We start from the raw sequence: 24493 nt of genomic DNA on the forward strand, positions 1-24493 counted from the left end.
CTTCCCCTCAAGATGTGAGACTGAATAGTTGTCGCATACAAAGTCACTGAGAGTCGACAGTACAATACATGTAACAAGCTGGTGGTTGGAGGGTGCCACATGTAGGTTCTTTTTCTTTTCTTTTGTTTTTGCCTGTAGTGTCTGTCTGTCTGTCTGTTTCTCTGTCTGTTTGTCTGTCTGTTTCTCTGTCTGTCTGTCTGTCTGTCTGTCTGTCTGTCTGTCTGTCTGTCTGTCTGTCTGTCTGTCTTGGGGTTTGTTTTTTCCTTTACACCCAACGACCGTTATTGCGTCAATGCGCTTCTCTTTCCGAAAATAGCAACTACAAAAAAACCCTACACAAGCAAAAAACAACCCACTTCAGTTACAAGATTACAAATGTAACAGATTACGTCTTCGGATCGAGTGGAGAACTGTCGAGAATCATATCCTGAATCCTGATGTGTGGGTGCAGTGAGCAGAGCGCTCTGTCCATAGACCTGTACATAGACATGATGTACTCCTACATCGTGCACTGTCATGGCCTAGAGGTTAAGGCGTTCGCCTCTCATTCAAAGGTCCTGAGTTCGATTCAAATCCGGGTAGCGACGGATAATGTTCTTCTCTAAAATTCCAGGACATGGTGCTACTGACTGAAGTGCCTTTAGGCCATTCCCAAAGGGGAGATATTAACATTTTTATGTATAGTACAATTGTAAATGGGCTTATTTATCAATGTCATGCTCATACTGTGCCGAAACAACATAGAGGGGAACTGCTGCTTTTTCTTTCATCCTTCCTTTCGTCATTTTTTTCTCTACCTCTTGTGTATGTTTGTCACTCTCTTGTGAATTGCTATTTCCGGGGTGCCTTGATAGTCGAAGCAGACTTTGTGCTGTTGAGGATAGAGATGCGGGCAGAGTTAGGGCCCGTGTCCACTGCGACGGACCCAACCGACCCGATTCCGTCCGTCTCTCGGAAGTCGGTAGTTGAAATGGATCACCGTTTATTTACTAAGAAATCAGTGAAAAGTCCGTTTGGCTGTGTCAACAGACACGACACGACACGCCTCGACAAAAGACGTATCGGTTGGAAAGACGGTTGCTCAATTTTAGCCAGGCCGGGTCGTGACTCGTGAGCGATAGGCCCCGCTGGAGCTAAAAAAAAATTCTAATATTTATTTCGGATTAAAATTCTAATGTCATATTTGTAATCTGCACCTCAAAATTAGCAAAGATTATGCGCAAACCACCTTGTTTAAATGCATATTAACAATTTTTCCTATTTTCTTTTAAATACCCCATTCATTTCTTATTCCCGCATTGGGTTCTTTGACCTCGACTATTTATAGCCATGTACCGAGGACACAGCCTTGGGACACAGTGTGTGGAATAAGACGACCAGTAGGCCAACAATCTAGACGTGTCTTGTCCGAACTGATGGACACGCAAGACGGAAACGACCCGACCGATTTTCTTCTTCCCGGCAAAAGATCGGGCCGTGTCCGTCTCAGTGGACCCGTAGGGTAAGCCTGATTCCCGTTTGGACTTTTCTGTTGACACCCACCCCTTGGCACTCATATGACCTTATGCAGTTGCGGGCATCATAAAACCTTATTTAAAATATTAAAACAACGAACCCGCGCGGCGCCTTCCCTCCCTTACCTTTCAGTTGGTTCAAACTGAGACCAATGATGGCGCTCATATGACCGTATGCAGTTGCGAGCGCCGTAAAACCTCTACTAAAACAAACTGAGACCAATGATGGCGCTCATATGACCGTATGCAGTTGCGAGCGCCGTAAAACCTCTACTAAAACAAACTGAGACCAATGATGGCGCGCATATGACCGTATGCAGTTGCGAGCGCCGTAAAACCTCTACTAAAACAAACTGAGACCAATGATGGCGCTCATATGACCGTATGCAGTTGCGAGCGCCGTAAAACTTCTACTAAAACAAATTGAGACCAATGATGGCGCTCATATGACCGTATGCAGTTGCGAGCGCCGTAAAACCTCTACTAAAACAAACTGAGACCAATGCTACGTTTCAAGAATAGTTTCGTAACGTTTACTCGAAAGCACAAGAAATACGTCAGCAGAGTGTACGATCTAGGATCGTGGTACAAGTCTATGGCTCTGTCTTACAACTTACACAAGATACGAGGGCTGTCCCACGGAAAACCGGAAAAGGTCCGTAAAAGCAAAAATCTTTGTCCTATTAAAATAAAACTGTAACACATCATACCTCAACATGTGCTTTATTTCTCAATGTAATCACCATCCCGCTGGACACATTTTTCCCATCGCTGGATCTGGGAGAAGATACCCTCCCTGAAGAATCTTTCGTCAAGGGATTTCAACCAATCGTTCACGGCTTCCACGAGGTCTTCGTCGTCGGTGATTCACTGTCCAGAAATATGGCGTTTCAGTGGTTCAAAAAGGTGATAATCTGACAGGGCCAAGTCAGGACTGTGAGGGGGGTGTAGTAGAACTTCCTAGCCGAACCCTTGGAACCAGTCTTTCGTGACGTTTGCGGTGTGTGGCGATGTGTTGCCATGCTGCAAAATGACCCTGCTGGTCTTTTTCGGCCCCAACCCATCAAGCAGAGACCTTTCAAAAGTGCAGCTCATCAAACTCTATCCTATAGACAGTCGACTTTGAAATGTTTAGCGACTCGCAAATTTCGCGAATTTTTAGGGGCCTGTCTGTTTGAATAAGTTTGTTAACGCGACTCTTGCTGTCCTCAGTCTTGGCAGAAAAACAAGATCCTGGGTAAACTTTGTCATTGATATCGGAGTGCCCGGCTTTGAACTTACTACATCACTCATATACCTGTGACTTTGCCATTACTTTCACCCCATAAACTGACTTTATTTCAGTGTGTATTTCTAGAGGTTTGAGACCTTCTGCGGTCAGAAACCGAATGACAGACCTCACTTCTACCCTTGACCAATTTTCCAAGGGGGTAGCCATCTTTTGAAAACTGCTGTGCTCGTTTGGTTTGTGCGATTCTCATGGTGCTCAATTGGGACATTTCTAAATGATTGTTTTACAAGTGTGCGTTTACAGAATGTGAAAATATTGAATAGTTTTCAAATTACAGCCAAATTCCGGTTTTCCGTGGGACAGCCCTCGTACATTAAAATTTCATGAATGACAGTAGAGGGAGGAAGTAATGACGTTCCGGACACATAGCATAGATGGTGTGATTGTGATGAGTACCGTACCGGTTCGCATTACTTACTAGAGGGAGAGGCACGCTCGACTATAAAAAAAATTGTCATGACGTCACTGATGAATGAAGGGGTGGCGCTTGACTTTCACGTTTTTGTTTTTGTTTATGGTGTCAGTTTTAGTTTAGTGCAAGGAAGAGTTTTGTTTTATTGTTTTAGTAAGGTTTTACGGCGCTCGCAACCGCATAAGGTCATAGGAGCGCCAAGGGGTGGATGTCAACAGAGAAGTCCTTATAGGGAATCAGGCTTACTCTGCTTTTAGCCATAGTAGAGGTTTTACGGCGCTCGCAACTGCATGAGGTCATATGAGCTCCAGAAGATTAGAGGTGTTACAAGAGAGTAACAAACATAAAAAAAGAAGAAGGGGAGATAAGGACGGTAGTGTTTTATAGGAAAGAAGAAGCAAACCACACCAGAGCACCTGCCAACCACCCACACCCTATAGCTCTGTCTTACACTTACTTATACAGGATACGTTTTATGAATGACAATAGAGGAGGAAGTAATGACGTTCCGGACAAACTGCATAGATGGTGTGATTGTGATGAGTACCGTACCGTGTCGCACCACTAGAGGGAGAGGCACGCACCATTGTTGTCATGACGTCACTGATGAATGAGGGGGTGGCACTTGACTTTCACAGTAATCAAAGTCAAGTGCCACCCCTCTTTCGACTTTCACGTTTTTGTTTTTGTTTGTGGTGTTAGTTTTAGTTTAGTGTAAGTCCATAGACTAATGCGCTCATTTGTCATCTCTATATTTTTATACGCCTGCGAGTTGTGGACACTGACAGCAGAACCAGAGAAAACGATTCAGACCACAGAGATGAGATTTTACAGCAGACTCCTTGACATCTCGTACAAAGACCACGTTTCAAATGCTGAGGTACGAAAGAGAATCACCAACACAGTGGGGCGGCATAAAGATCTACTGACCACAGTGAAGAGACGAAAATTAAAATGGTACTGGCATGTCACAAGATCCACAGGAGTTGCTAAAACTTAAAACAATCCTGCAAGGAACCGTACAAGGGAAGAGGAAGAGAGGAAGGCAGAGAAGGAGATGGGAGGACAACATTACAGAGTGGACAGGAAAGACGATGGGTGACAATCTGAGGAAAGCAGAGGACAAAAATAGATGGCGAGAGCTGGTTTTCCACTGCAGTGGTGCTCCCATGGTTGCCCCAACCACGGGATAATAGTAGGAGAAGAATGAAGAAGAAGAAGAAGAAGAAGAAGAAGAAGAAGAAGTAGAAGAAGAAGAAGAAGAAGAAGAAGAAGAAGAAGAAGAAGAAGAAGAAGAAGTCCATAGACTTGTAAATGATGTACTCCTCCTAGATTGCGCTCTATCGTGGCTGTCGCTCTTTGCTCCCTGTAAAATCTTCGCTGCAAAACGTGCGCACGCACCATGGACCCTGCCATCCCGTATACCAGATGAAGGGAAAAACACCAGTCTCGCTGTAGTGAAAAACTGCTGTAGTCGAACCCGCACGGCACACCCCCCCCCCTCTCCTTTGCCTTTATTTGGTTCAAAATGAGACCAATACTACGTTTCAATAATAGTTTCGTAGTGATTACTCTGAAGAACCAGAAATACGACAGGGTGTAGGATCTGGGATTATGCTATAAGTCTATGGCTCTTTTGTTTTAGTACAGGTTTTACTGTGCTCGCAACTGCATGAGGTCATATGAGCTCCAGAAGATTAGAGGTGTTACAAGAGAGTAACAAACATAAAAAAAGAAGAAGGGGAGATAAGGACGGTAGTGTTTTATAGGAAAGAAGAAGCAAACCACACCAGAGCACCTGCCAACCACCCACACCCTATAGCTCTGTCTTACACTTACTTATACAGGATACGTTTTATGAATGACAATAGAGGAGGAAGTTATGACGTTCCGGACAAGCTGCATAGATAGTGTGATTGTGATGAGTACCGTACCGTGTCGCACTACTAGAGGGAGAGGCACGCTCGACTATAAAACAAGAACAATGATGATAGATAGTAATCAATTATATTTAATTAAATACACCACACTGGCACTGGAACAGTGCTCAATGCACTGAACAACAAATACATGTACTGTCAAAGTTGTTCACCAAAGGCATACACATGACTACAATAAATATGAAATAGGCCTACAATGTATCTACATAATTTTCTCTCTCTCAAAGACTCATCTTACCTCTCACCTCACAGACAACTTTCTACCTACAAACAGCCCATGTCTGTGCAAACTGGCAAATCTTAACAAGTGTTATGTCATTTGAACTTGAAAGAGGCGTAACATTATACATGATGTACACAAAGACTCGTCTCACCTCTTGCACACTACTTTCTACAAACAGTACATGCCATGTCTTTACAAACTGGCAAATCTTAGCAACTGTTATGTCACTTTATATACATGATGTCACTATTACATCTCAAACACATATTATCATCTCTACATTTTCTCACTCTCAAAAACTCTTCTTACCTCTCGCACACAACTTTCAACAAACTGTCCACGTCTTTGCAAACTGGCAAATCTAAACAACTGTGGTGCCCCTTTAAGAGGTGTTTAATCTATTATCTATTTGTGGTGGCTGAATTTTGCTATTCAAAATGCTTTTTAATGGCTTCATCGATCGACATGCGGTTTTCGCCAAAAAATTCTTTAAAATATTCTCCAGATCATGGGGCCCTTGGTTTTTTCAGTTTTGAGACAGTTTTGCTGCAAAAAGCTAAATTTCTTTATTTCGCCGATCGCTTTTGTAGGCCGACGCTTCTGTCTCTGTAATTTTAGAAAATTCGGAAGTGATATTTCGCGAGGCGCATTTTGTTTTGAGAGTATAGATCTAGACCTAATTTTTTTTGCATCTCTCAATATTTATTTCCCCATTCCAGTAGAGTGTAAAGTAGGCCAATGACTTTTAGCTTATACTAAAGCACCGATCATCCCTTTCATCGAAAGGGGGCCCAGCTAGTTATATATGATGTCACACATATCTATACTTTCTCACTCTCAAAAACTCTTCTTACCTCTCTCACACAACTTTCTACAAACTGTCCATATCATTGCAAACTGGCAAATCTAAAACAACTGTCATGTGATCTTAATAGGCTTTACACTATACTATAACATTTTTTCAGACATTTCATGAGAAAATAAAACTCCAACAGGCTAGTACCATGAGTAAGCTCACTAGCAGCACACCAGCAGCCCAGACAAGAGTAACATCAACAGACAGACAGCTCCACACCACCAAAGTCAAAGGCACCAATAAAATGTACTGAATCCACCACTAGCTGCCAGAGTTATCGATGCGGCACTTAAAATATACATGGCCTTTTTGTGCTGCAAGTGCCATAAAACTTTAACTGAAACTAGATCTATTTTAAAAAATAGAGTTTTTGACAATGATACTCCCACTTGTACATGTCACAGGTTTTACCATCCTCAGTGACCAGGCTCCCAACTACTCTTGGGAAAAAAAAATATTTTTGGGGGAAAAAAAAGTGTTTTCGTGTCCCTATCAGCACAGTTTTGATCATTTAGGAGGCAGGCTTCTGACCCTGCCTGTGAAGGTCAACCCGGGCTGTGAGGGATACAACATCGCAGCAGACAGACGCGGGCTGTGAGGGATACAACATCGCAGCAGACAGACCCGGGCTGTGAGGGATACATCGCAGCAGACAGACCCGGGCTGTGAGGGATACAACATCGCAGCAGACAGACCCGGGCTGTGAGGGATGCAACATCCCAGCAGACAGACCAAGATAAATGCGGAAGTATAAAAACAATCCAAAAAGCTTTATTCACTACTTTATTTGTGAGTTTTCTTCCTCCAGCAAAATCTGAGTTTGATTTTTTTAAAAATAATTATGGCATCACTGGGTTACACTACAGGGTGCGAAATTTATACAGGACCTGCCACTTGTTCGTTTTTTTCTGAGATCAGTTTCTCCAAAACCAAAATCATTATCCGATCACATTTGCACAAACCAGGAATCAAACAACATGCTTTGGCACAGGAGGCTACCATCGCTTCTCTAGAGAAACTAAAAATGCATGTGCCGCATCGGAATTCAACTTTCTTTAACACATTGCCGTCACATCTCGCTGATTGGCGATGTTTACCACCCAGTTTTTTGGGATTTTCCCCAAATGCCTTTGCCTTTGATGGCAAAAGGTTTTTACTATTTGAGCATTGTGACGGCAAAGTGTTAACAAGGTTCCCAAATGAACAGTCAACGAACATTAGCATGTAAACCACGAAAACATCTCGCTCTCAAAACACTTTTTTCAAACGTGCAATCTCCTCCCTCTGTTCTTCAATCACATTCAGCAGCAATGGGTTGATCATGCATTCTGCCAGACCAGCCTCCATTTTTTTCTGAAACATTAAAAAAGTAAAGAGAATGAAACTTTAAACAATGGGCGAAAGGGCATTTGAATATCAAGGCCCCAAGATCTGGAGTGCTTTGCCAAGTACTTTCAGTTTAAGAGAGATCAAATCCTTTGATTCATCCAAATGTCAGCTGAAGTCATTTCTGCTTTTAAATGAATAAGATGAATATTCGGAGCAATTTTCTTTCGGTCAGAACACAACGTTTTATGTTACTGTTGTGCATTGTATTGTATTGTAAAGCGCTCAGAGCCTGTGTACTTTAGTCGTGGCTGAGTGCTATATAAATGTCATTTATTATTATTACTGTATGAGATTTGATGAAGAGCACAACTCATAATCTTATCTAAAAAAAACAACTGTTTCTCACCACCACAAGAATATCCATAGCTACAAAAGCATTGACAACTGTCACTCCACATGAACATTACTTATGAAAAAATTTCAAGATTCTTTCCTTCATTAAAACAAATCCTCCATTTACGCCACGGTGGAAAAAAAACCATGACATGTCTTTATTATCTAATATTCCACCTCTGAGATGTAGGCCTATGATGTACGAAGTATCACCTGGAGTGGGGAAACAAAACCAGCATGTTTTACTGCACACCACTTGTATACTGGAAACCATGTCCTTTGATCATTCCCCAGAGAGCAAACCTACAGTTATAAAACTATTAACTAACCTCGAATACAAAGACTTGTTTGGCAAGTAGTTAAAACTATAAACTAGACCTCGAGTTGAAAGACTTGTTTGATGAATAGTTATAAAACTTCAACAAACCTCAAAGAGAAAGACTTGTTTGATGAGTAGTTATAAAACTATCAACAAACCTCGAGTTGAAAGACTTGTTTCACAAGTAATTATAAAACTAACCTCGAATTCAAAGATTTGTTTGACAAGTAGTTATAAATCTATCAACTAACCTCAAGTTGAAAGACTTGTTTGACAAGTAGTTATAAATCTATCAACTAACCTCAAGTTGAAAGACTTGTTTCACAAGTTCCACTCTGATGCTCCAGAACTCCTCGTGCATTTTCTCCTGCATATCTTCCAAATCTTCTCGAATCAAGTTGCGAATGAACTCAGCCTGAAACATGCTCGGGTCTCTTCTCGTCACTCGGTCTGTCCCAGAGGAGCGGGCCCCTCCAGTCTCGAGGGAGGACGATTGCTGTGGACACAGTGACGGTGACAGAGAGGTCAACACAAGGTGACAGTGACAGAGAGGTCAACAAGGTGGTAAAACAATTTGATGGGTTTCAATTAAATATGAATCAAAAGCCATTAGATAGCTTGAATCATAGGGATATAGCCTACTATACTGAGAATGAGAAAGACGGTGAAATGGTGAAATGGTATCAGACCGAAGGGCTAGAACACAGACGGCCCCTCTATCGGAAAAGTAAAGTAAAGCAAAATGAACTGGTATAAGTTTAATGGCCCTATCAACACTATTAGGTTATTTAAGAGGCAGAACCTCCAGGTTTAATGTCCATCTCCAAAAGGACCGAGCCAAGTGGGAAATTTGTGCAAAATGCCTTTCCCTAAGGACACAATGTCAGACCGAGTTGAGGCTTGAACGCCTGAACCCATAATCTCACTATTACGAGTCCGGTAGCCTAACCACTAGGCCACCGACGCCACCGAGAAAGACAGTGCAGCAAGAGCAGAAAAGACAACTGAAGTATACTCTTAGTACCTTATACAGACGAGAGCTTCCGAATGAATACTGGATAAGATTAAATTTTGCAATAAAATTTGGTAGCCAGCCATGACAGGTCTTATCTTCTTTTTCCATTCTTTACACAGCCGAGATCTTTAGCACAAACACAGGAGCTTCGAGATTTATTCTTCTTTGTCTGAAAAGACAGAGTCAGAGTTTTTCAACCCCACAAATTGCAGGTTTTTTATGGCCCAATCGACACAATTTAGGTCATATAAGTGTCCGGATGCTTTGGCCCTGCTTGTCAGGACCAATCTGAGCTGAGAGATACATATATGCCATATTAGACAGAAAAACTCAGTAAAAAAACCCACCCTACATGGGGATAGAACTCATGACTCCTGTGTGTAACAGCGAAGCATCTATTCTAATCACTACTTCACAGGTCGCCTATTTACTCTGTGCTCAAAGATGTGACGTTTACGAAACCAAAAAGACTTCCCACCCCGAAGTTATCCTCTGACGAAGCAAATTTTTTTTAAAAGGGCTTTGAACCAAGACCAACAAAGCGAAAAACATTCAGAGTAAAAACATTGAACCAAGACCGACAGAAAACTGACAGAACAAAAATATTGAACCAAGACCGACAGAGCGAAAAACATTGAACCAAGACTAGACGGACAGAGCAAAAACCCAAAACTCACCACTACCTGCATCATGGCCCTGATCTCACTCTTGAGATGTTCCTGATGCTCTTGGAACTGCTCCTTGAGAAGGTCGCGCACCAGATGGCGTAGCGCGGACGATGACGACGCCAGAGACACGGAGGAGGGAGGCGTCTGAGGCACAGAGGATTCTGGGTTCAAACCTTTCGGTGGGGTTGCCGCGTGAGGTAGTCCTGTCAGTGGTTTTGTTTTGTTTATGAGTTCATTATCACCATCGTACTATAATATTATAATAATAATAAAAAATGACATTTATATAGCACTCAACCCCGATTTAAGTACACAGGCTCTTTAGTTAGTTTTAGTAAGTGTTTTACGGCACTTGCAACACAATAAGGTTTATATACGTGCTGAAGATTAGAGGCTCTGAGCGCTATAACAGAAAAGGGAAGTGAGTTCATAGACCAGATGTTACTGGAGCTAAGATATATAGGGGGAAGGAGTGACGAAAATGACAAGGCTTGTGTGCATGTCATTTCATCACTGGAGGAAAGTCTTCGTTTTGCCATTTTGGTAAGAGTTTAAGTTTTTAGTTTTAGTAAGCATTCGCAACTGCATAAGTCATAAGAGCATCAAGGGGTGGATGTCAACAGAGAAGTCCAAATGGGGAATCAGGCTTACTCTGCTCACCTCACCTCTCTAGCCTCAACAGCACAAAGTCTGCTTCAACTATCAAGGCACCCCGGAAATAGCAGTTCACAAGAGTTTGACAAACATACAAAAGAAGTAGAGGAAAATGACGATAGTAAGGATGAGGAAAGAAAAAGCAGTTCCCCCGATGTTGTTCCGGCACAGTATGAGCATGACGATTGATAAATCAGCCCATTTACAATTCTACTGTGCATAAGAACATGTTAATGGTCCCCTTTGGGAATGGCCTAAAGACACTTCAGTCAGTAGCACCGCCCTGAAGGGGGGGGGGGGGGATGTTTGTTTTTTTGAGTAAAGAGAAACACAGCAACTCAATGTGGTAATTTAGTGCTGTGAGAAAAACAAAACAGGTAGAGGGACATAGACAAAAGAAGAGAAAGAACAGAAGTAAGACCAAGAAGTAAGACCCCCTCCGACCGACCGCAATACACTGAAAAAGATGGAAAACAAACAGACCAAACCAGAGCCCCCAACAACCGTCTATTATTAGGCAGGCAACATTAGAAATTATATAATACATGGATATTTAAAAGTGCACTAATTTTCTTACCGTTACAATCAAGTCTATTAAATCCATACGAAGCAATACAGAAATCACCAACGTGACTTTGACTAAATGAACTCATGATAAAAAACTTACCATTTGTGTGCTTTGGTCCATAAGGAGAATGCTCATCATTAATTCTGAGGAGAGAAATTAATACAAAGTAAAAAAAATAAGTACTGAATAAAGTCCAGACTTTTCATCAACAGATGTATGAGGAGTATTCTAAGAATTAAGTGGCAGGATAGAATAAGAAATGAAGAACTGTGGGAAAGGACAGGACAAAAGGACATAGAAGTAGAAATAGGACTAAGAAAGTGGCGATGGATGGGACACACCTTAAGAAAGCCCAGCAGAAACATCACAAGACAATCACTGTAGTGGAACCCACATGGAACACGAGGCAGGGGTAGGCCACGGGAAACATGGAGGAGATGTGTGGAAAGGGACATGAGAGAGATGAAACTCACTTGGAACGAGCTTGGAAGGATGACAAAGGAGAGATATAAATGGAAGGAGCTTGTATGTGGCCTATATCCTGCCAGGGGTGAAAGGCATTGATGATGAAATAATGTACTCACTGCACCACCATTTTCTGAAATACATTTGCTAATTAGCACCAAGAGCCCTTCGTGGCATCGGTGGCCTTGTGGTTATGCTCTCACTTTCAACTGTGATGGTTTTGGGTTCGAATTCTGTAAGGGGCCCAGCATTGCGTGCTTGGGAAAGTCACTTAACATGAATTTTCCTAACTTCAACCAGGTGGGATTGGGTACGGGCTATAGGCGGTGAAAAATCTTGTCAGCTTGTTAGTGTTTTAGCGCCTGAAATCCACAGCTTGCACTGTACTCTTCCTGGGAAGCTGAGAATGTTTCTGCGTGTTCTCGGGTCCGCTGGAGTAGTAAACGTAAAGCACATACAGCAGGCTGCAGAGCGTGGATGTGTGCTAAATGCAAAAATCATCATTATTATTATGATTATCATTACTGGGAATAAAATGCAGACCAGTGCAAAACAAATACTATTCCCTATTGTGAGCGGACAAATACCTACATTTACACATACAAAACGATTTGGAAGCTGGGCCCTATATTTGTACTTCATACAAAACAATTTGGAAGCTGAGTCTTACCTTTGTCGACTTCCCTCCGACTGACTCAACAAATAGTCAGCCCCGTGCGTCACTTCAGCACCGTGACTATTCTCCAGGTTTTTCCACGAGTGTGGCGGCGGTGTCGTCGCACTTTGACTACTGGACAGCGGAGAGTGTCGCGACGGAGCGGGCCGTGGGGCGGAGGCCGCGTGGTGTGTCGGGGAGCCCGCCAAGATGGCCGCAGCTGCCGTGCCAGACGGGTCCGTCCTCGGGGACGATAGCTGCTGCAGGCTGGGGGAAGCTCCAAGGCCTCTCGACGCGAACGACCTTGGGGGGCTTCTCTGAACTCTCGTGGGAGAGATGGACGCGTCTGCTGTGGATTCCACAAACTACAGTATGAGAATCAGAAGTTGCAATGAGACAAAAATAAAATAAATGCAGCTTTTTCCCCTCAAAACGACAACTTTTTTTTACAACAATATTTTAGTTTTAGTAAGTGTTTTATGGCACTTGCAACACAATAAGGTCATATAAGTGCCGAAGATTAGAGGTGTTACAAGAGAGTAATAAACACAAAAAAGGAGAAGGAGAGAAAGAGAAGGCGACGATAGTTTTTAATAGGATAGAAGAAACAAACCACGCCAGAGCACCCGCCAACCACCCACTATGAGAATCAGAAGTCGCAACAAGACAGAAATAAATGCAGCTTTTTTTCTCAAAACGGAGAACTTTTTTCTCAAAACGGCATGTACAAAACATACAATGATGCATACATATGCCTATGACACAAATAATACGTAATAACAATATAATGAAATTCACGTAATCATAACCGTACCATTGACCTCTGATTAGAAAGGAAGTATAGTCCTTTCATAAGTTAGAACAATATATCTTTCTATGTCTAATTCACTCAAAAAGAATACACACACACACACACACACTAAAATAAAAATTCAATCTTGCCAATATCCAACATAAATATAACTTGTTAGTAAGTTTCCAAAGTGTGGGAGGGGAGGAGAGAGAGAAGAAGAGCAACAAAGAGGGAGTGTGTGGGAGGAAGAAAGGGAGGTAGTGAGAAAGAGAGAAAAAGACAGACAGACAGACAGACAGACAGACAGACAGACAGACAGAGAAAGAGAGAGACAGACAGAGACAGACAGAGACAGACAGACAGACAGACAGACAGACAGACAGACAGACAGACAGACAGACAGACAGACAGACAGAGAAAGAGAGAGACAGACAGACACAGACAGACAGACACAGACAGACAGAGACAGAGACAGAGGGACAGAGACACAGTCAGACAGTCAAACAGATACACAGACAAACACACAGACAGACACAGACAGAGAAAGAAATTATTAGTAATAAGGAGCCACCATATTACTACGACATCTAGTCAAGCGACAAGCCAAGGATGGGGAAAGTTGGAAAGTGTTTGTTCGTGGCCTATATCCTGATCCAGGGTGAGAAAGGCGATGATGATGAAGATGATATTAGTACGAAAAAACCCACAAAGCACACATATAACAAACCTGCATTCCCAGGGGAAGAGGCGTATCTGGAGAGTAGAGATTTGTTGCTCTGAGCTGCGGGACGCTCCTCCATGAGGGAATTATCTCCCGACTTTAACATCTGAACCAAAACACACCAGGAAAAAAAAAAGTAATTGTACGGTAATTCATTGCCCATAAAAAAAATATATTTATGTGTTATAACATCTCCAGAAAAACACATCAGGAAAATCAAAATGGTCATAGTACGGTAATTCATATCCCGTCAAAAAAGACGTGTTATTATAACATCTAAATAAACACACTAGGAAAATCAAAATGGTCATAGTACGGTAATTCATATCCCGTCAAAAAAGACGTGTTATTATAACATCTAAATAAACACACTAGGAAAATCAAAATGGTCATAGTACGGTAATTCATATCCCGTCAAAAAAGACGTGTTATTATAACATCTAAATAAACACACCAGGAAAATCAAAATGGTAATAGTACGGTAATTCATATCCCGTCAAAAAAGACGTGTTATTATAACATCTAAATAAACACACTAGGAAAATCAAAATGGTAATAGTACGGTAATTCATATCCCGTCAAAAAAGACGTGTTATTATAACATCTAAATAAACACACCAGGAAAACCAAAAAGGTAATAGTACAGAAATTCATTGCCCATCAAAAAATATTTATGTGTCCTCAGAACTATTTTCCCATAGTGCCTCTTTACTTAAGTCTTTCCGGACGTATCACCGATATATCGTTTATGATGGGGTGCCTCAGTGTTGTTTCGTTTTAATATGATCCATTATTTGTAAGTACTTTTTATTGTTACTGAAAACTTGGAAAGGGTTTAGGAAACGAAAACATCTAGTTTCACTTTGTCAAAGTGTCTGTCTGGTGAAAAACCAGTGAATTAGTTCTCGCAGTCTTGCATCAACAAAATGATCTAACCGGACTCAGTATAAATATCAAATTGGAACACTGCATTCAAATAAAAAGCTGCACATTCAGAAACTCATGGAATCAGCTCTTGGCCTATACATGATAAGATAGCTATGCTGATTCACTTTCACATGTTTAGTGTGTGTAATTTTTTCCGTCAAAATGTATTTTTCTCACCACCATCACCCTTTCTAACCCTTGTAATGCATACTTATGTTCAAAATTAATCCTTGTTTCATGTTGGAATGTATTCCTTTTTCAATGTCCTTCAATTTGATATATCATAAGTTACGTTTAGAGTGATGGTTATGCTTATACGAAGTTATTTAGTACATCACCTGCGTAGCCGAATCGAGTCCCAAGTTAATTACGTCTAGACACCAAAACAACTACGTCCGGAAAAAGTTAAGTACACTTTGGACAAAATAGTTCTGCTGCCACAATAGTACAGCCAAGAGTGTGTTTTAACACTTACAGTACCGAAGGCTCATATATAGTGAAAAACCCTCAAGTACCGTACCAGTTTACAACGCTAAAGGCATGCTTGAATCGTTTTTAAATTTTAAAAACCTTGGCAGCCCAAGAAACAGGCTTTAAAAATTCATAGAGGTTCATCAACCATTCAGCTATCATACAGAGTGACTTCCTTTGGTATTTACTGCCGTGTAGATCCTAAGCAAGGGGAAAGAACCCACCTCCAGAGAATACAAGCCTTTAAAAAACACATTTTAAAAATACTAAACAAATTCTAAAAATCCAAAAAAAATAAAAGTTACAAAGAAAAATGAATGCAGTTTCAGAAAAATATAACTTTATGTATGCGCAAACTGTTGGAAATGTTCTAACTTTAGTTCAATCGGGGTGTCCGACCCCTCACTCTCAGCCTCGCGGTCGGGTCCTAGGTCTAAATTCTAGATTTTCTACGTGTGATCAATCTGAATCGCCCCAAACTCTTGCTACAACGTTTTCATCAAAATCTGAGTCATCTGATTTGTCATAAGCTTGTTTTTGCTCAATTCCATCGTTATTTCTTTTTTCGAACTCAATTGTGTCGCTTTTCAACAAGTCGAGACACTTTCGAAGTGTCGGTAATGGGATCGCACTTTGTTCGGCTCCAATACTAAAACTACTGGCCCGAAAAATTTCGTTTCAGTATCAAACGAAAGAAGAAACTTTTTGCAATAACTATGCAAATCAAAATCTCGGCCCCAGAGTCTCGTCAAGGCGAGACTTCGTTTCTAAAGACACACGGGCGGTCCCGGGCGAGTTAGGGTGTAATGTGTTAATTATGTTTAGTGTGCCTGGTTGCGTTTGCGACTTAAGCGGTAGTGAGCGCATTCTACGGCCTGGCGAATAAAGTCTCCGACAGTATCGATGTACGCCAGGCCCGTTATATCGGGGTTTCACTAACATTTTTTTTAAAGATCCAACTTAAAAGAGGAACAAATGTATGAAGACTCACATCGCTGATAAACGAATTGCCTCCGTTCAACGAATTGAAGCCATAAGCACTTCCAATGCTCAAGGAATTCTCATGCTGAAGGGGGGAGATAACTCCCTGGCCTGAAATCAGATAGCACATATGTGAGGCAATGTGGTGAAATCTATCTATCTATTATCTATCCATTATCTATCTATATATATCAATCTATTATCTATCTATCTATCTGACACGTGGTTACTTAAGGGAGACATTGCGCTGCCACGAGCGAAATGCTCACAGCTAAAGGGATTTGAAAACAACAACAACATCTATCTAAATATCTATCTATTATCTATCTATCTATCTATCATCCATCTATCTATTATCTATCTATCTATCTATCTATCTATCTGTCTATCTATCTATCTATCTATTATCTATCTATCTATCTAGCTAATGTATTTATTTATAGACCTTCATGCTTTGTATAGTGCAGACACAAGTGTAAGAAATGTAAAATAATATCATCCAATTATAGAGCCTCAAGTTTCGTACATGTTGTATTATACTCTTTGAAGAAAGTAACGTGGAGAAATTTTTTATAAATTCGATATTTATTTTGTTTAAATATTGTTTTTTAAACCAAAAAAACCCCAATAAAAATGTTTTTTAAAAACAACAACAAAACCCAAAAAGCTTTTCTGCAGAGTCTAGGTCATGACAGATACCAACCATCTCATCTGAACTTATGACAGAACAGTCCGTGAGTGGTTGGCGGGTGCTCTGGTGTGGTTTGCTCCTTCTTCCCTCTCAAACATCCATCGCGGTTATTTCCCCTCCTTCTTTTTTCTGTGTGTTAGCCTCTTGTAACACCTATAATCTTCGGCACTTATATGACCTTACTGTGTTGCAAGTGGCGTAAAACTGTTACTAAAACAAAACAGAACATTCATTAGCTCAGACGTCTGCATAACCTATCTTTTAGTTTTAGTAACAGTTTTACGGCACTTGCAACACAAAAAAGGTCATATAAATGCAGAAGATTAGAGGTGTTACAAGAGAGTAACAAACACAAAAAAGAAGAAGCGGAGATAAAGACGATAGATGTTTGATAGGAAAGAAGAAGCAAACCACTCCAGAGCACACGCCAACCACCTACGCATAGCCTACCTTCCTTGAGGGGAGATAAAGCACTGGTGCCCAAGCCCGACATGAGGTGATGACCTCTCGGAGACTGAAAACCTGTGAAAACAAAACAAAACAATGCGTCACCTCGACAAGAACCATGCAGAGGGGTCACAGCTTTGTGGGTGTACGGGAAAACCGTTAATGTATGTCCAAAAACCATCTTTGAGTAAACAGAAGCACATCAACACAATAATGGTCATTCGCCCTTGTCCAAGAAGGCTAGGCATAGATCTTTCCAACCATAAGATCAGGGCCGCAGCTGAAAGACAGTAGTAAGAAGGACCCAAAGAGTAGCAGGAGAAAAGCTGCAGAAAGAGTCAAGAGCCCAGAGGAGGGTGCAAAGGAAGTGAGGGGGGGGTGGGGGCAGAAAGTGGAGACGAAAGAAGACAATAGAACATTGTTAAAGAGCGGGAAAGGAGGTGGAAGGAGAAAATTTTAGAGAAGAAAATTTTCCTTCGCTATCCGGATTCGAACACGGGACCAATTAAATGTGAACACCTTAACCTCTAGGCCACGAGAGCCCCCAAATAATCTACATGACACTGATAGCCTGGGAGTAAACTATCCAATCATTCTCACCTTCACTGTTGCTGTTTTGATTAAGGCTGTCGATCAAACTTGAAGGAGCGGCTGGCAACTGTCTCCTTGAACCTTGGGATGATACGGAATCCTCCTTTCCATCGTCCTGAAATGCGAAAAAGGAGAAGCCTTTAAAATCATCTCAATTTGAGCTCAAAGTTTATATCAGCTGACTCTTTTTTAGTTTTAGAAAGAGTCTTACAGTACTCGCAACACAATAAGGTCATATAAGTGCTGAAGATTAGAGGTGTTACAAGAGAGTAACAAAACACAAAAAAGGAGGAGAGATAAGGATGATAGATGTTTGATAGGAAAGAAGAATCAAACCACACCAGGGCACCTGCCAACCATCCAATTTAGTATGGTTTTACCACGCTCACAACTGCAAAAGGTTATATGGAGCTTAAAGTTTATATCATCAGCTGACTCTAAACAAAGTTCGTCATTTTGATGGTGAAATCAAGACATAACAATTCATCCCTCTTACAGCCAAGAAGTTTTTTGGAAAAGACGAGAAAAAGTAAAATTTCAGACACCTATTCACACATAAAATTTTAATTAAAATTCAACGTTTGAAACAACGTCTGACAGAATTCTGGGGAACTAATCAAATCATCTCGATGTTGCTATAGCTCAGTTTGCCCCCAAAATGACATGGGCAATTATCGAAAGAGCGAGACGATGTTGTACCCCTCATTCCCACCCCCACTACCCAAAAAAATTTTTTTTTAATCTGTGGTGTCGGCGGCCTAGTTGTACGGCTACTGAACTTGTAATCGTGAGGTAGCGGGTTCGGAGGTTAGAGCCACGTGCCAGACGTTGTGTCCTTAAGAAATGTACTTTACAGGAATTTTCCTCACTTCACCCAGGTGGGAATGGGTACCCAGCCATAGACAGCGAAAGATCTTGTCAGTTTGTTAGTGTTTTAGCGCCTATAAATGGCAGCTTGCCTTGTATGCTTCCCAGGAAGTTGAGGTTGTTTCAGAATGCTCTCAGGTCTGCTGGGGTAATAGTATAGATTGTGAAGTGCATAGAGCTTGCTGTTGAGAAGAAAATTGCGCTACACAAATGCTATCGATTGTCTGTTATTAACCCTATCCGTATGCCCTGAGGTCATTTTGTACCCTGGAGGTTGTATTCTTCACATTTTAGAATACTTCTAGTACGAAGATCTCTTTGAACTTTCAGTATTTCTCAAAAAAGCATTTTGACAGACTGCTATGCAAAGCCTACGGATCGGACTAACGAGTCATTTCCTCTTTGGAAAGTGGCAGCAAAGAGCTCCCCACGTGGTATGGATACGATAGTAAAACACAACGTACGGATAGGTTTCATAAACTCACTTGCTTCGTAAAGCTCAGCCGTTTCACGGAAGACCTATGAGCTGGCAGACTGGACACAGGGCTGGACGGTTGTCTCATGTCGTAGACAAAAATCTTCCCCTGTGAGGAGCCAGCGACCAACGTCACCCCGTCGTGCATCAGATCCACGCTGGTCAGAGGGTGCTCCCCGACAGTCGTATTTATGGACCTGAAAGGATTAAAAAACAGCCAAGAGGCAAGTTTTGTAAGGACTTCCGAAACGAGCGACCACTCCAACAAACACAATAATGTAGAGACCTAACCCTAACCCAAACCCTACCCGTTTCGCTGAGATCACGCTGAACAACAAACAAAAGTATCAAAGAAGTGAACTACGGGCAAACAACTCCATTGTGTTCACCATCCACACCTGTAAAAATAGGAAAACAATTTTTTTTAAATTATTTTTTTTTTGTATGTGTTTTACGACGATCGCAACTGCAGAAGGTCATATGAGCGAGCGTGACACATTAAACATTTTCAGTTGGTAGGAAATTTTGAATTCTCCCAGGGTGGCGGGCAAAGCCTACTCTTATCGATTTTGGACCACCAAGGGATCTTGCAACTTGCACACAGGACCTCCAAGATTTTTCGCCCTTATCCGAGAAGGCTAGGTGTTAGATCTTACCTACCATAAGATAAGGGGTGTGGCTGAAAGATACCAGTAAGAGGGAGCCAAGGAGTAGCAGTAGAAAGGCTGCAGAGAGTCAGAAGCCCAGAGGAGGGGGCAAAGGAGGTGAGGGGTAGGGAATTAAAAAACCTAAATTTGTTTGACATTGGTGATATTTTTAAACTTGAATTTAAAAAAGACAAAACCCACAGCCTATCTAGAAAATGGTTATATAAATTTAAGTTCAGAATAGAAACCAAGCTACATTAGTTTAGTAAGAAACTTTAAAAATTCATAAGAAACTTACTTTTTGTTCTGAATATCGTAAAACACGCAGCGCTTGTCCAGTCCCACGCTGACCATGAGACAGTCATTGATGGGGGAGAAGGCGAGGTCGCGGGCGGGTGCTTGGTGCACAGACTTGAAGGAATGGACCAGGCGACGGGTGTTGGTGTCCCAGAAGTTCACAGCCCCGTCCTCCGACGCCGACACAAGGGACGCTTTGCGGTAGGGATTGTACAGCAACTGGCGGATGGCCTGATGGACCGAAGCAGAAAAATCAAAAATGATTCACATACTTTACAAAAAGTAAATTTCCAAGTGGTTTTGGTTATTTTAAAATTTTTTTGTTATTTGTTCAATACACGTATTATAAGTTACCACGATGATTTATGTTCTTTAAAAAAAGTAAATTTCCAAGTTGTTTTGGGTTTTTTGTTAATTTTTATTTTGTTCAATAAACATAATTGTCATGGCGTGGCGGAATCAGGCGCTCGTCAATTTTTAGGCGTAAACGGGGTTATTGATATCACGTTAAAGCCTGTTCATTTGCCTTCCTTTTGGTGAAAGAAATATCCATCTTTGTAGAATAGAAGTTAAAATATTTGCGATTGAAGGAGGTCAGGGTCAGGTTTCAGAAGTAAAATTAGTGAGAAAATAGCCCCCAAAGTTTGGTAGCTTCCATTGCCTGCGAGAACTTTGAAACTGAAAATTTACATTTTTTGTGCCTTTCATCAATATTTCAATCGACAACTCTTAAACGATCAACACAAAAGGTACAAACTAGTTCATTGACAGTTGCCTAGAGTATATCCATACAAGCCACACCTTGCTATACATTTCTAAATAGCCACCACCTTGTCTACGAAAGGACTTCCGTAACGAGCGACCACTCCAACAAACACAATAAATAAGAGACTTAACCCTAACCCTACCCCAAACCCTAACCTAACCCTTACCCAACCCTTCCCCTCTGTTCTACTCTGTCTCATAGTGGTCACTCGTTACGGAAGTCCTCCCTTGTCTACAGCGATGGCCATTCAAAAGAAAGTAAGAAAGGTTGACTGTAAAAGGTTACTATAAATACAAAGCAAAAAACGAGCGGGCAGAATGTCACTTTCATGAACAATCCCAACCCTCCCCTCCCCAACCCAACAAATCAAATCAAAGATTTTCACACTTATCACCGCCTCAAAACTACATTGTCTAAAGTGCCTCTTTACTGAAGTAGACTTTGGACAAAATAGTTCTGAGGCGACGTTATGTTCAGATCGAGTGAATTCATCCATTTTAACACCTTACTATACTAGAGAGGACTTCCGTAACAAGAGATAACTATGAGACAGAATAGAAGAGAGGGCTAGGGGCAGGGGTAGAGTCAGGTCTCTTCTTTATTGTTTGTTGGGGTGGTCGCTCATTACAGAAGTCCTTCCCCTTCCAACATACATAAAATAAAGCTGAATTTTAACAAGCTTGACATTCCATCAGATTTGTTCACTAATGACACATTTCAAGTCATTATAGGTATACCGTACTGCAGATTTCCATTATGTTTTAAAACCAACAATGACTTCATTCAATTTAATGGAAGTAGAACACAGAAATAGAAAAGCCTTTACTGAGCCGGACAGTTTACCTGAGTAGATGGCGTCACAAGAGGGCTGTTGACGACACCAGTAATTACATTACAAAGCACTATCTCTCCCTTTTCAGAGCCCAGGGCAATGCACGTGTCATTCCAATTCCACCTTGCAACTGTTATAGGAATGTGAAAATTCTGGAAAAAAACAGACCTAGATCAGTCAAGCCAAAACACAATTCACAGTATGCAAACAGGAAGACCTAAAACACCTGGGGAAAAAAATAAACCCAAAAAAAAGTGAATTCATTGATATGATCACATTACTTTACAAAAAAACAACAACTCATGACCTCAGTGATTTCTTGTCCTATCTCCATTTTTTTACATTGAAAATGTGACTCCTTCTTAAGCTCACTCTTTGTTATGAACTGTTTTCACTTTTTTTTAAAATGGAGATAGGACAAGAAAGCACTGAGGTCGCGAACTCTGAATTCATAGACTTTTACTTCCTCAATTGTGGAGCACAGCAGGGCAAAGATATTTCTGAGGTGGCAAACACAAAGACACATACTTGTGAAAACTGATCAAAGGGCGACAACACACACATTCTTATGTATAGGAGAGTGTAAAATGGGTCAAACATTGAGGGAGTTTTAGTTTAAGGTTTTATGGCGCTCGCAACTGCATAAGGTTTTAGTAGTTTTGGTAGAGGTTTAGTATAGTATAGTATAAGGTTTTATGGCACTCGAAACTGCATAAGGCCATATGAGCGCCAGAAGATTAGAGGTGTTACAAGAGAGTAACAAAACATTTTAAAAAAGAAGAAGAGGATATAAGTACAATAGATGTTTGATAGGACAGAAGGAGCAAACCACACCAGAGCACCCGCCAACCACCCACATAAGGCATTGAGGGAGAAACATTCAAACAATGCAAATAAAGTGAGACTGAGATTACAATACCAGGGATGTAAACATGTTTTGAAAAAAAAAGACGGAAAATATATACCCGAGCGAGCGCACTGACTGAAATAAGAAAACAGTGAGACTAAATTATATTTGTTTCTTTCCCTCTATTACAACAAATAATCTCTATTTAGTATATATATATATATATATATATATATATATATATATATATATATAATATGTATTGTTTATAGTAGACATTTGTTAAAAGCTGGAGCCCAAATGGCAAGTCAGCCGGCAAAAACGGAAAAAGCCGGAAGATTTACATCCCTGCAATACGGACGGCAGACTAAGTAAACAAAGCTTGCAGCATAGACTTGACTGTGAAACACTTTCACATGGCTCCTGAATTTTGAAAGCCACACATTAATTTAATACAGTTTAAAAAAATATGCAGAGTCACAGAAAATGGAATGTAAATATGAAGACAATCCCAGCTCACAGACAACATACCAAAGTAATAAGAATAACTGCAACTCTTTACAACATATCTAGACCACACTGAGCAGCACACTATACACCTATTAAAAGTATCTCTCCCCCATCCTCTCTTTATATTCGGTTGTTTTAAAGGACAAGCGGACTAACAGAAATCTTCACCAACACCAAAAGTAGGCATTGCCCTACCTATAGGAGAAGTTTGGTTTCATTGGTGTGTATATTTGTTTGGTTATAGAGAACACTGTCCTTTAAGGAAACTGAACAAGGGGCAAAAACTTTCCCTTCAATTTTCTCAAAACGGCACTTTTCAGGATAGCCTGGTGTGCTTAAAAGCGACTATTTTACAATAAAAGTTTGGATTACAGGCCACATAAGCAAAATCAATTTCAAAGTTGTGGCCTGAACAACCCCAGGCCTATCAGGTCAATCAGGAAGGTAATAAAATATTATCACTTCTTTCATAATAGGATTTCTAAAATTCACAAAGAAGCCAGCTCAACAAAAGAACGAACGGCTTGAGAGACAAAAATGGAATGTGAGAAAGGTGAGCAACGTTAACATCGTACCGAGAAAGACTTTTTGATCTCTTGAGTCTTGCGGTCCCAGATACGCACAACTTCATCTGCACAGCCACACAAAATGTATCTTGATGTGGAGTTAAAGTCAAGGCTGATACAGCCAGCCTGAGTGAGGAAAAAAACCAGAAGCATTTCGTGAAAAAAAAGCTAAAGAAGTCAAACATTACTCATATATACATATAGGCCTTACATGACATACCCTTCTTTCAACATTATTACTTTGTATTTCACCAGCCTTGAAATTTGTACATCAGAGTCAGGGCTGTGCAACACATTGGAACAGACACTCCTATACATTTGAACAGTATGTGCTAAATGTAAGTAACAAAACCAAAGATATCAGTACATTTATATGTGTGTTTAAAACTTTGCCTCCAGCACTTAATTTTTTTTTTTATGAGTCAATACACAAACTAGTTTGTATTCACTGTTAATTCAGTAAAATCTCTCACTTTTTCTGCATGAAAAGACATAATCCACCACAAAGGAAAATTTCGTAAAATAGGAAGGTCTAGCTTATATATATATATGAGCATTTGCCAAAAGGTGGGATACCAGGGTGTGACAAATGAGGTCCAAAATCAACTTTATGTAATAATTCTTTAATCACCCATGTTATATAGCCTAATGATTGCTCTTTCAGGCTCAGTAACTGCCAAAGCTGTATATGCAATGGTCTTGGTGTAATTCTGACTTGAATGACGGAAATAGCAAAAAGTTCATTCATAACAATGATGACAA

At 40.8% G+C, this 24493-nt stretch overlaps 1 protein-coding gene across 2 annotated transcripts in view; it reads right to left on the reverse strand.

Annotated features, from left to right (window-relative positions):
- Positions 1-6903: 6903 nt before the first annotated feature.
- LOC101859928 (protein NEDD1) overlaps positions 6904-24493 on the reverse strand; it is a 23803-nt gene continuing 6213 nt past the window's right edge. Inside the window, exons 4-16 of one of the 2 annotated variants that reach the window (XM_005096567.3) lie at positions 23741-23857; positions 21820-21960; positions 20212-20441; positions 19277-19463; positions 17934-18039; positions 17337-17408; positions 16206-16306; positions 13823-13922; positions 12318-12651; positions 11282-11325; positions 9976-10163; positions 8579-8773; positions 6904-7589 (exon numbers count right to left, since the gene is read on the reverse strand). In XM_005096567.3, coding sequence (XP_005096624.1) covers positions 7485-7589; positions 8579-8773; positions 9976-10163; positions 11282-11325; positions 12318-12651; positions 13823-13922; positions 16206-16306; positions 17337-17408; positions 17934-18039; positions 19277-19463; positions 20212-20441; positions 21820-21960; positions 23741-23857 — 1920 coding nt within the window. In that variant the 3' untranslated portion in view covers positions 6904-7484. Of the gene's footprint in view, positions 7590-8578; positions 8774-9969; positions 10164-11281; positions 11326-12317; positions 12652-13822; positions 13923-16205; positions 16307-17336; positions 17409-17933; positions 18040-19276; positions 19464-20211; positions 20442-21819; positions 21961-23740; positions 23858-24493 lie in introns of both variants that reach the window. The other variant, XM_005096566.3, reaches the window with a different exon arrangement.

The sequence above is a fragment of the Aplysia californica genome, unplaced genomic scaffold (assembly GCF_000002075.1).
Source record: "Aplysia californica isolate F4 #8 unplaced genomic scaffold, AplCal3.0 scaffold00132, whole genome shotgun sequence".
Taxonomy (NCBI): Eukaryota; Metazoa; Mollusca; class Gastropoda; order Aplysiida; family Aplysiidae; genus Aplysia; species Aplysia californica.